The 14,332-nt window shown below is 34.7% G+C and overlaps 1 protein-coding gene across 17 annotated transcripts in view; it reads right to left on the minus strand.

Moving 5' to 3' along the window:
* The window catches only part of TRDN (triadin), a 382,659-nt gene that overhangs the window by 135,583 nt on the left and 232,744 nt on the right, over positions 1-14,332 (minus strand). For 15 of the 17 annotated variants that reach the window (XR_008505375.2, XM_054505540.2, XM_054505529.2 and 12 more), the window contains 4 exons: positions 6,291-6,320; positions 5,556-5,573; positions 1,915-1,947; positions 1,769-1,795 (listed from right to left, as the gene is read on the minus strand). Coding sequence is in view for 16 of the 17 variants with exons in the window: in XM_054505540.2 (XP_054361515.1) it covers positions 1,769-1,795; positions 1,915-1,947; positions 5,556-5,573; positions 6,291-6,320 (108 nt within the window). In the remaining variant the exon portion in view is untranslated. The remainder of the gene's footprint in view (positions 1-1,768; positions 1,796-1,914; positions 1,948-5,555; positions 5,574-6,290; positions 6,321-14,332) is intronic. The other 2 variants (XM_054505539.2, XM_054505538.2) reach the window with 1 other exon arrangement.

Below are 14,332 nucleotides of genomic sequence, written 5' to 3' on the forward strand. Positions count from 1 at the left end.
ATATATTTTATTTTAGTTTTCTGCATATGTGCATAAATGAGAATATGTGTTTGGCCCACCCCCAAATGTTACTCACAAATGAACAAATACTCTGTTCTCTGTAAGGTGGACAAAAGCATTCCTTCCCAAAGGATAAATAATATCAATGTTAATGTAAAATGGTGAAATGTGAGCATTTCATCTTGGAAATTATTTAAAAGTCATTCCCATTTAAATTTTTTTTAAACGTGGTTATTCTATTTGGTGTTTCTCCTTTCATTTAAGAAACCATTATCAAGGGGCGCCTGGGTGGCTCGGTAGTTAAGTGTCTGCCTTCGGCTCAGGTCATGACCCTAGGGTCCTGGGATCGAGCTCCGCATTGAGCCCCGCATTGAGCCCCATATTGGGCTCCCTGCTCAGCGGGGAGCCTGCTTCTCCCTCGCCCACTTCCCCTACTTGTGTTCCCTCTCTCGCTGTGTCTCTCACTGTCAAATAAATAAAATCTTAAAAAAAAAAAAAAAAGAAACCATTATCAAGTGCCTACTGTGTGCCTGCCTTTATAATAGGCACTCTAATTTCTGACTATTTAAAATGGAAAAAAGCAAGGTAATGTGATTATAACAGTATAATAAGTGCTATTATAAAGGAAAGAGAATGATGCTATAAGAAAGGGGATGATGCTATAGGAAAGAGGATGATGCTATGGGAACTAGTTGGAGGAATAACTAAATGGATTGAGTTGTCTGAGGAAGTTTTAGAAACTTAGAAGGAGAAGAAGAAACGTAGCTTTGAACCTGTGGTTTGCTCTGGTCTGTGGTGGTGGGGGTGGGAAATAGTAGAGCTACATTTGTATGGTTGGTTATTTACATAACACTGAGTAGATGTAATTTCCATTTAAATACAAGAAAATGGGAAGAGCACCTAGTGGACATTATAGGAACCTATGACTGCCTATACACATACCCACAAACGTATACACACGAAAACTCCGTGAAGTTCTTTGAGGAGAAATTTGAAGGCAAAATCAACACATAATATTTTAAATTGAAGTCAGTAAAATAAGTTTTAGAAACTTGCATTTATTTGCATTTGAAGCAACTAATAGGACAGACTAAATGCTAGAAACCTGTAAGAAAACCATTTGGTATTCGTACCAACTGCATTTTTAGATGTGTTTGTTTGTATGTGTGTTTTACCGATTGTCTGATTCTCAATTCAATTTTCCCCCATTAGAATGTAAATATATTGAGGGCAAAATCTACCTCTACTTTCATTGCAGCTCCCCTGAGTACTCAAGAAATGTCATTAAGTAACATTTTGAATAGGGAGAGAATATTTGCTGAATTAAATATTCCATATTTTACAAGTAAAGCAATATTGGATGCTTTTACAGAAAGTGTTTTTTTTTTTCTTGTTTTGTTTTGTTTTTGTTATTTTACACTCATCAGTACTTCTCAAACACTGCTTTGACAGAGTCGCTGGGGATCTTAGGAAGTTATGGATTCTGATTCAGTGGGTCCAGGCTGGAGCCAGAGACACTGCATTTCTAACAACCTGATGCTGCTGGTTTACAGAACACTCACTGGGTAGCAAGAGTGTAACATATTCTGGTTTTGTTTTCTAAACTGCACTGATGTTAACTCTATGTCAAGAACTTGAAATAAAGACCATGAGATGAAGAGATTTCCTGCCCTCTCCTGGCATGGCCCTTACCACCTGTCTGAGGCTGCAGGATTAATAAACGTTGGACATCAGGTAGAAAGAACCCAGAAACATCAGTCTAACTCACCTGAATGTTCCTTCTTTGATGACTTTGCTGTAACAAACAAGAAAAGAAAAAAGTCAACATTCTAAGCCATTCTATTGGGATTCAGTATTCAATTGCAAATTAAATAATAAAATGAAAGGAAGATAGAGGAATTTAAAAACAGTTACCTGGTTCCACATGTTTTTCTTTCTTTTCCTGTTCTGAAACATATTATTATTGTTGTTATTATTATTATTCCAATTTTATATGTCACAATTTAATTGTTTTAACACAAACATATATGTGCTAATGCTGGACTGCAACAACTAATAAACTAATGAAACTAATAAAACAAATCTTTCCTTCTCTTTCCCTCACTGACTTCCCTCACAGAACAGCATACACATATTCTATGTAAGAGGAACTAAAATTTTTCATGGATAATAAACCAAAAATAGAGTCTATAAAGAATGGAAAATAATTAATTTGCTATTGTATTAGATCAACATGAAATAAATTTGGGATAAAAAATGAACCAAAGGATAATTATTACAGCTGTTTTAAAATAATTTTCAGATAAGGATGGACAGATTTCATAGGGACTTCCTCTTTGAAGGTGAAATCTGCTTATATTGAAAAGTTATTTGTTTAGCTAAGACAAAGGCTTTGCTGAGGCAAACTGAAAACATTAAAATAGATTGAATTTTCAGTGGAAAGCAAAACACGCTTCCCTTGTTTTTAGGGCAAATGCTCCTTATAGAGTCCTTATTAGATAATATTTCTTTTTAAGAACCCATTTTTGTCAATATTGTATGAGACAAAGCATTATTCTGGCCTCAAGAGTAAGATGACACTTGTGTTATAATAAGAACTAATTTTATACAAAGGGCAAGTACTAACTTTATACTAAGTGCTATTATCTGCAATTCCAATATTTTGTATTTTGCCTTGACAAGCTTGTCCAATTAATTTAAAACAAGATTTTCAAGAAATGTTTTAACATAGGTACCTTATTACTGGATTTTTTAAAGAAAAGGTATGGGGAGATTATTTTAAAGTTTCATTCAACGAATATATTTTGGAGACTAGGACTTCTAAGAACTGTATTTTAGAAACACAGAGGGCCATCAAATCTTCTACAGTCACGAGTCTCACAAGTGTTCAATTTTGTTTCCCAAGAGTGTCATCATGTAAGCATATCAAGCAATTTATCCAATCACAAGAAGCATGCAGGCCGTAAAACCAATTAAAACAATGACTTGACCAAGTGTCACAAGTCAAAAAGAAGACACTCAGGTGACTTAGCTAAAATTAAACACAGTGAGAACATTACCAAAAGTTGCTTGAAAAACATGGAGTAATTAAACGTGTTGCTTAATTTATTGCTGAGCTGAAGCACAATCCATGTAACATTCCTAAGAAATTGCAAAGTGATGACAGTTGAAAAAATACTAGAAGTCGATCTGGGTATGCATCAAAACCGAATTCCAGCTATACGTGATATTACCAAGCTAAAAAAAGGGCCTTCCAATCACATCAGAAAGCCATCATGTAAACAGGAAAATACCTGTGCTAATTTGGAACAGTGTGAAGAAAAAGGTTGTTGAGAGCACTTATTATGTAGGATAATTCAGGATGTAATTATTGAATTATCTTTAATAAATATAAATTAAGGTACCCTTTAATTCGACAGGGACAGCCAAATCACATCTATGATTGTTTTTTTTTTACTTTTTATTTTGAAAAAAATATAGTTCACAAAAATTTTCAAAAATACATATATGAAGGTTTCATGTACTCTTTACTCTGTTTCTCCATCATGATTTATTAAACTTAAGAACAACTTCTTAATTGTGATAATTAGAAAATTAGAAGCAAAATAAGAATATAGGGATGGAGATGTATAATTGAATGAAGCAATCCTAAAGGCAAAGAATCCAAATCAAACAAATTCAAAGATACAACAATAACAACAATAAAAGCAAGTCTAGGGGCATCTGGGTGGCTGAGTCAGTTGAGCGTCCCACTCTTGGTTTCAGCTCAGGTCTTGTGGGTCATGGAATCCAGCCCCAAGTCATCCCTCAAGGGGGAATCTGCTTCCCCTCTCTCTCTCCCTCTGCCCCTGGCACGCGTGCTCTCTCTCTCTCAAATAAATAAATAAATCTTTTTTAAAAAGCAACTCTAGATGAAAAACCAGAGAAAATAAGTTAATTTAAAAAGAATTATTCATTGTTTAAAGGAAAATTATTTTTCTTTTCCCTGTTACTGCCCAAGTCACAATCCACTGAGCTTCTCAATGAGGGAAGCAGTTGGGATGTAAATGAATGCCTGGGAAGGCATTTTTTTCTTAAATGAAGTATACCAGTGCTCTGAAGATTGCCAAGGAGATGCAGTGTGTCTGTGAGATCTTTTAAATTATATAGCCTGCAATAAAGTGAGGGCCTTAAGATTATAGATATATATAATTTAACATCATTTTTAACATCATATAAATATATACATATTTTATACATATATATATATATATAATTTAACATCATTTTTCGCATCTCTGGTCGTACTCCATTTTCCTGCTGGTGCAATGGTTTATAAAGTGTTTCTGTATCCATGATCCAGGGCTCATCAACAGCTGTGCACATACATAAATCTGAAACTAAAGGAACACATACTTCTCTATAGATAGATTGCTCCCCCTGGCTGAGTTTTACTATAATTTCATGATTCATCCTACAGAATATTTTAGAGCATTTTTTTTAAAGATTTTATTCATTAATTTGAGACAGAGAGAATGAGATACAGAGAGCATGAGAGGGAGGAGGGTCAGAGGGAGAAGCAGACTCCCTGCCGAGCAGGGAGCCCGATGCGGGACTCGATCCCGGGACTCCAGGATCATGACCTGAGCCGAAGGCAGTCGCTTAACCAACTGAGCCACCCAGGCGCCCCTATTTTAGAGCATTTTTATGACATAGAATGCCTCAGGGTCCTAACCTTTTGCAGGACCAAAACATACATAAAATTTTCAAAAAGTGGTGTATATTTTAAAACAGATGTTTTGGTTTTGGTTTTGGTTTTTTAATATCACTGGGATCCTTAAAAGCTCTGCATTTCTGGGAATGTGATGATTTTTAATGGCTGATTGAGTAGGGTTAAGTTAGGGGTTTTTTGTTTCCATTTGTTCAACATATCCTAATTTCTTCAGAGGAGAGCATGTTTTTGCAAAAGATACAACCTCCAGGCATCTAGCTTTACTGTTAGCAAACAGTTTTAACACAATGTTAAAGCAACAGTGGATGCTGCCTAAGGTATGGATTCCAAGCAATGCTATTACACAGAACTCATAGTGCTTATAGGGGGGAAATCACATTAAGAATGAAATGTCACATATCATATGAACATGCCAAAATATTTATGGATTACAAGAAGAAAAGTAATGGGAATGTGGTTATGAAACCAGCCTGAAAAAGAACTTCTTTTTTTTTTCTTTTTTAAGGACTGAGAACAAATCAGATTACAGAGACTAAATTTACATTAACAGTTTTGGTTAATTAAATGAAGTTGTATTTTTAGTTATGAGGCTGTGGGTAATATTATTAGACAATTGTATGAATTTGGAAAATGACTTTAAGAATGACTGCCATGGTTTTCTGTCCCTCTGACCCTCAGGTTGTGTATTTTTTCATTCTAACAAAAAACAACAAGTAGAGCTCACATGCATAAAATATAAAAAAGAGATATTCAAAACTGCAAGTCTAAGTATACTAGCAGGCCAATAGTAGTTGTAAAGAGGAAAAAACATATACACAAATATACTTTGCATGCATTTCCTTACTTTTTCCCTTGGGGTGTTCTGTCGAAAAAAATGAAAACAAACAAACAAAAAAAACAATTGTTCTTACGCTCTTAAAACCTTCAAAGATAAAATTACTCCCCCAACATGCTGACTAGACTGTAATTTTTCCATCCCCTTCCCCCATTCTCTCTCCTCAAATTTCAGTGTTGCTCTGAGGTATTGCCGATTACTACTGTAGGTGCGTCCATAATTTGAGTGCAAAACATTGACAATGAATCAACCCAGGATTACACTGTTTAATCATTTTCAATGATTTATACTTGCAGTCGTCTTAAATACAGGTGAACACATAATCACATATAAGCAAATACAAAAGAAACAGGTATCCTTGCCAGATGAGTTATGATTCTATTCAAGGCTTAAAGGAATGATTCAGTTCCTAATTGATGCTGGGGAATCCAAGATTAATTGAATTCATTCTTTCTAGTAGAATAAATGCTTGATACTGAACATTGTTCAATTTCTTGTCAAGCAAACATTTCTTTGAAAACAATTGTCGTGAAAGGTAAATATACTCAGTATTTATTTTTTGTTTTACCAAATATATCTCATAGCAATATTGTCAGTAAAGACTTGACTCTTTCCTTCATATTCTCTCTCTCTCTTTCTCTCCCCTATCCCATATATAGTTTTTCTTCTATAATAATCCTTTAATAAGAAATGCAATTTGGGATTCATCAAATATAAGACAGAAAAGGAAAATATTTCCAATACCTTCTACAGGTGTTTTTGTTTTCTTAGAATCTGAAAACACAAAGATAAATTATTGATAAAGCAGATATCATAAATCAACAACTGATTAGTTTACAATAAAATGCCAAATACTCCTGAAATAATCTTCAATAAAGTGGACTGATCGCATAACGTATTTCTAGAATATGGGGCTTAAGGAGAAATTACTGTTTTTGAGAAGATGAGTATTAGAGTGAGGCAATACATAAGAAATTTTCTGAAATAGAAAGACTACAAAAAAGGACAGAGATGAAAGAAAATATCCACATAAAATTTGCACAGAGATTACATTGTGCCTATCAAAGCTAATGACCTTTTAATAGAAAGTCAAGCTGAGCCAATATATGGTCTGCTTCCATAAAGATGGGCTGAAGCCTGTGAATTTAGTCTGGGTTTTCTTCATTTGCTCAATCTAAAGCCACCCAGATCACCTGCTTTGCACTCCCTGAATAATCAATATATTTACAAGACAAATATTCAATCATTTCTATTGTAATGGGAAAAAAACAGGTTGACGTCGGCTCAAAGGTTACTGATGAATATATTATATTTAGTAGCTGTTATGGAGTAATGTGTATTCAGTGGTCAGCAGACATCTATTTTGCTTTTAGTCTTTTGGGTATTCAGCCTAGATCTGAAAATTTTATGATTTTTTAGTATTTAAATCATGTAACTTTCTGTTCCTATCACTTGAAAATAAAATGAGAAGTTTTTGACCTTATTTTAGAATAGAGGCATCTGAAGTTTCTACTCAGAAATATTTTATTTATCTTTTGTGGTTTTTCCTTTCCTCTTCTATAACTTAACTTGAAAATTTTCTGGATATTACTGAAATTATAATTGTAATAATGAACTATAAATTGATCATTGCAAAAGGTAGATAAACTGTTTTCTGGCTGATAATTATCTGTTTGGCAGATTTGTGTGCCTTATAGGGAAGCGATTAATACCATAATTTTACTTACATAGTGAATTAATAGAGCTAAAATGTTTGAAGATGACAATGGGAGTTTATTCACAAAAAGCAGTTAGGTGGTCAACTGAGTTGTTCTATGAAAAAATGATTACCAATGACAGTAATAGTGAGGTAGAAGTGAAAACTCACTTCCATAGAAATAGAAGCTAGAAACACATTTTAGAAAGCAACTTGAGAAAGAATCTTGAGAAAGTCATAAAAATGAGCATGCTTTTTGATATAGTAAGTCCACTACTAGAAATCCAAAGAGAAAAATGCTAAAGTATCGTAAATACATATATATAGGAAGAAGTTTTTTTCATGACATTGATTTACATGTCTAAATAATGGGAATATTAAACAGTACCTTCTGAACAGGAGTGGAACTGTTAAAGAATTCTTAGACATCCACATAATAGAAAAATACAGTCATTCAAGTGATATTTTTGCAACATCCTCTTTGTGAATTTCTAATTTCTCTGTAATAGGGGTATGTTGCATGTGTAAGGGAAAAGCAAACCTTATTTTGAAAAATAATAAATCTTTGAAACAAAACATTTACTTATTCACTAAACATCTATTAAACGTTATTATGTCCAGCATGGCACAGTAAAAAGAATATTAAGCTAGATTTCTCTTAATATCCTTCCTGCCCTGTCAAAAAATATTTTTCTTGATATTTAGTTTTTTCGTCTGGAACTATAACTGAGTAGGCTAAATTTGCTATCTAAAATGTGCTTTGCAAGCAATTTCTCATTCCTTTCCTTCATGAGTAATTACCCTAAATAGATAAACAAGTAATTCAAGTACATAGAAAGATATTATATAAAACAATTTCATATAAGAATACGATAAATATCCTCTTATTCATATGCCTAACAATTAATTAACAATGCAGACACGGATTCTTATAGCATGACAGCTGCAATGAAGAAGTGGAAAGCTCAACGATCTTTGTAAGTTCTCAATTCATTTGGCGGACTCCAGTACACTAGAGTAAGATTTCTGCCCACCCAAAAGGTCATGTGACTCTCACTGACCCTAGTGTACAGCCAATATGAAAAACACAGGAAGATTATGACAAGCACATGGTCATTCAGGAATACAATTGAAAAAGCTTGGGAAGACTGGTGGGACAGAGAGATAAAATGTGGTGGGTAAGGAGAAGACTATTTCCACCCCCACACCTCTATTCTCTGACTAGATGCTGGTGTGGGGTAGATATGGAAAGCTGAACACAAAATGTGCATTTGTGAAATGTCTGTTGTTTAAACCTGCTTTCCTTCTCATTCATAATAAGAATTGTAGTATAGGAATGCCTGGGTGGCTCCGTCAGTTAAGCGTCTGTCTTTGGCTCAGGTCATGATCCCAGAGTCCTGGGATTGAGTCCCACATTGGGCTCCTTGCTCAGCGGGAAGCCTGCTTCTCTATCACCCTCTGCCTGTCACTCCCCCTGCTTGTCTCTCTCTCTGTCATTTAAATATTTAAATAAAATATTTAAAGAAAAAAAGGAATTTGTAATATAATGTGCCAGGTATCAATTGCATTGAAATGAAAGAATAAAAAATGTGAAGTCCAGGATCAGGTAAAATATAGAGCTTATTGAGATAAAGTAAAACATTTCATGAAGAAGAAATGTAAAAAAATAACAAGCCATGGTCTCACCAAGTAGGTTTTAAAAATTCAATACATGTTTTCTAAAAACGAGAGCTATAGTGAAATTAACTTAAAATGTCATTATAAAATCATGTCTTTGGGTTGGAGTCAACAGAGCAGCAGACTTACACAAGTAAAATACCTGAACAACAAAAAACATAATGCTTAGAACTGAAAGATCACATACTGACCCTGAAAAGCTATTAGTACCAGCCATTAATACTCAGGCTATTAAACTTCATTATACCCTCCCAGCACTCTGCTAAAATGGCTTAAAAATATTATAAAGGCTTACTCAGTGAATATACTTCCCTAAAGACCATATGCCCAATAATCTGAACAACAGTCTTTTATTAAGAACATCGAAGCTCACAGCAGCTGTGATTTAGAAGTGATGTGTTCGCAATCTGTTCAACTCATCATTCACTCATCTTTAGCAATGCACAGTAGTTTCCCTCATCCAGGGGGGATATGTTCCAAGACCCCCAGTGGATGCCTGAAACCAAACCTGTATATACTATGTTTTTTCCCATACATGCATACCTATGATAAAGTTTAATTTATAAATTAGGCACAGAAAGAGATTAATAATAATAAATAATAATAAAATAGAAAAATTATAACAATGTACAGTAATAAAAGTCATGTGAATAAGGTCTCTCTCAAAATATCTTACTGTACTGTATCCACCCTTCTTGTGATGATGTGAAATGATAAAATGCCTGGGTGATGAAATAAAGTGAGGTGAATGATGTAGGCATTATGACTATTGTTAGGCTACTATAGACCTTCTAACCATGTGTCAGAAGTAGGAACATTTGCTTCCAGGTGGTGGTTGATCTCGGGTCACTGAAGCTTCCAAAAATGAAACCGTGGATAGAAAGGGACTACTGGGGGCACCTGGGTGGCTCAGTCATTAAGCGTCTGCCTTTGGCTCAGGTCATGATCCCAGGGTCCTGGGATCGAGCCCCGCATCGGGCTCCCTGATCAGCTGGAAGCCTGCTTCTCCCTCTCCCGCTCCCCCTGCTTGTGTTCCCTCTCTCGCTGTGTTTCTCTCTGTCAAATAAATAAATAAAAATCTTTTTTTTTTTAAAAAGAAAGGGACTACTGTATCAGGTATGGTCTATTATAGTCAGAAGTGATGCCAGAGAAAAATGAAATACCAGTTGTATAGAAGGGAAAAAATTACTCTCTGGTAGTCTGATAATGCAGGTGGATCAAGTATTCCATTTCCGTGTATAACTTGCCCCATTGACATCTTTATTCAGTTACAATAACAGATATCTTCCTTTGTTTTTCAGCATAATTTCTCTTCAGACTTCAATTCTGAAGCCCTAATTTACACATGCATTAAACTTACTTGTTCTTGTTCTAGCTATGGTAAATGATAAATCTAATCTGGCTCATTCTCAATGGAACTATGTACTTCAGAAGATAAACTATGTGCAAAACTCAAAGGCTTTCCAGCCCCTAGGAATTCATATCTGAAGCTAAGTTTAAATGAATGGGATCTACCTAATCTGCTAGTGCAACCCAAGTAGCAGCTAGTAATCAAAATACACCTATGATGAAATTGTCAGTATTTGGCTATGATTTCTCAGACCTAAAAAGCTCACTGGAATATAACTTCCAATAATAATAATAATAATAATAATAATAATAATAATAAATTCTTCCTTGCCTGTGATGTGGAAAATTGAGTACCTACTCATATTTCTTGTGGATATTATATTGATCTTAAGAGTCCTAGATATTACTGATTCATTCACAGAATAAATATTTGTTAAGCAATGTGCAAACTGAGAAAATGTGTTAGTCCCAGTAGGGGATAAAACTGAATTAGACAGGGTTCCTTTAATCAAAAGTTTTAAAGTCAATTAAAGTAGAAGGAAAATGAATACCAGCAATATAAGTACAAGGTGGCAAGAAATCAGCAATGGTAGGGAGGTATAGATAAATTCTGATGTGAGATTATAAATGAAAAAGAAAGTATATTTAATTGAGAGGGTCAGACAGATGTCTTAGAGGAAAGAGAATTTTTCCTGAGCCCTTAAAACATTGAATATCCATAGAAGGAAAAGATAAGCTCTATTATGATAACAGCAGGAACAAAGGCAAGACAGCAAGTTGTATGTGTAAAATTGAGAATGGCTTGATACAGATGAAGTATGTGATACATACAGGAAGAAAGTGGGTAGAAGTATAAGGTAAAGGCTCCACCGTGGTGCCATGGTGGCCAGGCACATATCCATATAGACCCTGCGGGGGCCAAGTTTTAAACCACAGCTCATGTGAGTCTCAGCAGAATGCCTTTTGAACCTTCCAGAACATAGCAGGATGGGAGGCTGTCATGAGACAGCTTCTTATCACCTCTTGAGTTCTCCTGCCTAGAACACTTTGGAATAGAGTTGCAGACCATGAAACCATTTGGCTGCAGTCTAAAATTGGCTCCTCAACCCTGAAATGTCCCTAACTTGTGTTGCATTATCTGGCCTCTTTTCTTTGGGTGTCATTGTTTTTTGGTGTGTAGGATAAGAACCATGAAATGTTGGCACCTTCAGCTACTCTTGCTTTTACTGACCATGGAGGTAAGGAATTCTCTCTAGCTCAAAAGGGCTCATTGTATCTTGACTAGTGGAATTATTCAGGCCTTGGCTTTGTCTTTGCCTAGATGTATACATGACAGGGGGTCAGGAAACAGACTGTGGTGACTTGGATTATAGGTTAAGGCCTGTAGACTATATTCTGTGGTTGGTGTGGAGCCACTGAATATTTTAAATAGGTAACAACATGAAAAGTTTTATGAAGTCAGTTCAAAATTCTGAAGGACCCTATTTAGTGAAAATATTATAGGCATGATTATTATATAGGTTAGAGATTCTCAAACTTTTTATCTCTGGTATCCTTTCAATCCTTTACAATTTTAAAAGATCCCAAACAGCATTTATTTATGCAGTTTTTATCCATTGATGTTTATAATTTTAAAAATTAAAGTTGAGGAAAATTTAAAATATAAATTTGCTTATGCATTTATTAAAAAAGAATAAACTTGTTACATGTTAACATAAGTAATATATTTTTATGACAAATATATTTTCCAATACAGAAGAAAATGGTGAGATGAGTGACTTTGTGAATCTCATTAATGTCTAGCTTAATGAGAAGACAGTTGGATTTGCATTTCTGCTTAAGTATTCAATCTGTTGCAATATTGCAAATTATGTAGCCTCTGGAAGACTCCAGTGCATGCTCATGGGACGATGAAAATGAACCAGGCAAACGATGACTTCATATTTTTATAAAAATAGTTTTGACCTTGAAGAACCACTGACAGGGTCTCAGAGACACCCCCCCCCCCAGGAGTCATTGACCACATTTTGAGAACATCTGATTTCAGAGATCATTGCCCTAATTAATATGAGAAGTTAGAAAACCAATATGAGGACACAAACAACAATGTGAGGTGAGAGCTAGAGGACTGAGAGCTGTGAATGAAGATTAGCCTTTCTAATTATTTTAGGAAAGATTAAACAAAAGAGAGTTCAGCCAAATTAAAAACTCTAGAAGACTAAATGCCAGGGGCAAAGGAGAAACAGAGGTTGAAGCGTACGCCAGAATTTGTGTCTCTGTGTCTACAAAGAGAGTGGGGCAATTACATAAGAAGAAACAGAGAGAATAAGCACATTTTATAGAGAAAATACAATTTGATGGGACTTTGACTCTGAAACTAATGGAAAGTAAGAAAGAATGTGTGTTAACAGATGATGAGTAAAGTGTCTATAAGGGGGAGAAAGAGTGGCATACGGGGGAAATTTCAGTAGAAAAAGGCTTATAAATGGACCCCAGTTGAATAGTCAAAAATGTCCCTCCACTTAAGCTAAGATATGATTGCTCTGATGCCCAAACTCCAAAGAACAGTAAAATTGATGGGCAAAGCTCAGCAGAGCCAAAGGTCTCTCTTGTTAAGGTTTTTGAGAAAGACTTGATGGGACATAGAGGATAAGATCTTAACATGAAAAGCAAATCTTCAGAGTTCAGTATTCAAGAAGCCCTTTGCCCCCTGGTGCACAGATCATCTTTGATAATAAGGAAACTGGTATGTACTTTTGTTTCTGCATTTTAAAATTCGCTAACGAAAGAACTTCCCAGGGCATTCTAGTTAAGCCTTAAAACCCTCCTGATTTTCTTCTTCTCCAAGAAAGTAGTCAACCATTAGTATCTTTGAACTATACCCCCAAGAGTTTGAATGTGAATAGAAATAAACTTTGTATAAAATAAAATGTTGAAAATCCAAATTGTATGTGGTAATTTGTATTAAGCATGCTTCATTTGAACAAACATATTTCCAATAGAGGCAGGAAACCTCTATGGAAAAGATTTCTATAATCTTATTGAGATTATAGAAAATAAGAAACAAGAGCCAAGACCCTTATGTCTGTATACCTCTCTGCTCTGCTTAACAAGAGAAAGGGAAATAGAAACTCACGAAACAAAATCAAATGACTGCCTAGAATAGCTGGACATTGAGTCTGTTCTCCTTTATATGCTGGAAACAATGAAAATTATTCTAGATAGCTATCTTTGTTTCTTAAACAGCATAATCTTCGCAACTACAAAATTTTTCCAAATAAGAGATAAAAGATAATCTATGAAACTCTTTTGAAATAACAATAATATAATAATAATTATAATAATAATAATACATAGGGGCATATGTTTTATATATTTTACAGCTGGTGGTGGACACTGGATCACTTGACTCTCCATGGCAAAGCTCTGCCCAAGCTCTCCAAGCTTTTCCAAATATTGCATATTGATTATAAACAATTTCTCAAAAAAGAAAAAGAAAATGAGGCATCTAATCCAGGAAAAATAGAACAAAAAACGCCGGAAACATAGCAATGAGGAAAAAAAAAACCAAAAAAACGATATAAACCTGAAGCGATGCAGTTTGTAATTTGACTATTGTTTCATATACCCCAAAGTCTTTTAATACTTTGGTTTGAAAACTAATGAATGGAAAAATAACTGTTCATGTTACTCATTTTCCTAAATCAAATGGTAAATTGTTCATTATTCCTAAGAAGGAATGGTGGGAAAAGATTAACATTTTTGAGGACTGTCTATATTGAAAACTGTGCTGAGGACTTACTACCTCTTTTTTCTTGTAACATCTCTGTATCCTCACCACAGTGTTGATCATGTAAATGATGTAATTTCCAGAATACACCTAAAGATTTGTTATGCGTACATGGGGAAATAAACACACTAACGTGTCTTAGTTGGCTTTATTAAGATACCATGGTTTTGTTCTCTAAACAAATAATGGCCTACTAAAATATTTTTCTGTCTCCTATCTATGGACTCTTAGATTCCTGTTTAAAAGAAGCAGAATGTGATTCCCAAGCTGCTA

This window comes from Mirounga angustirostris, unplaced genomic scaffold (assembly GCF_029215605.1).
Source record: "Mirounga angustirostris isolate CCGP_5_RB_7025 unplaced genomic scaffold, mMirAng1.0.hap1 SCAF_8, whole genome shotgun sequence".
NCBI lineage: Eukaryota > Metazoa > Chordata > Mammalia > Carnivora > Phocidae > Mirounga > Mirounga angustirostris.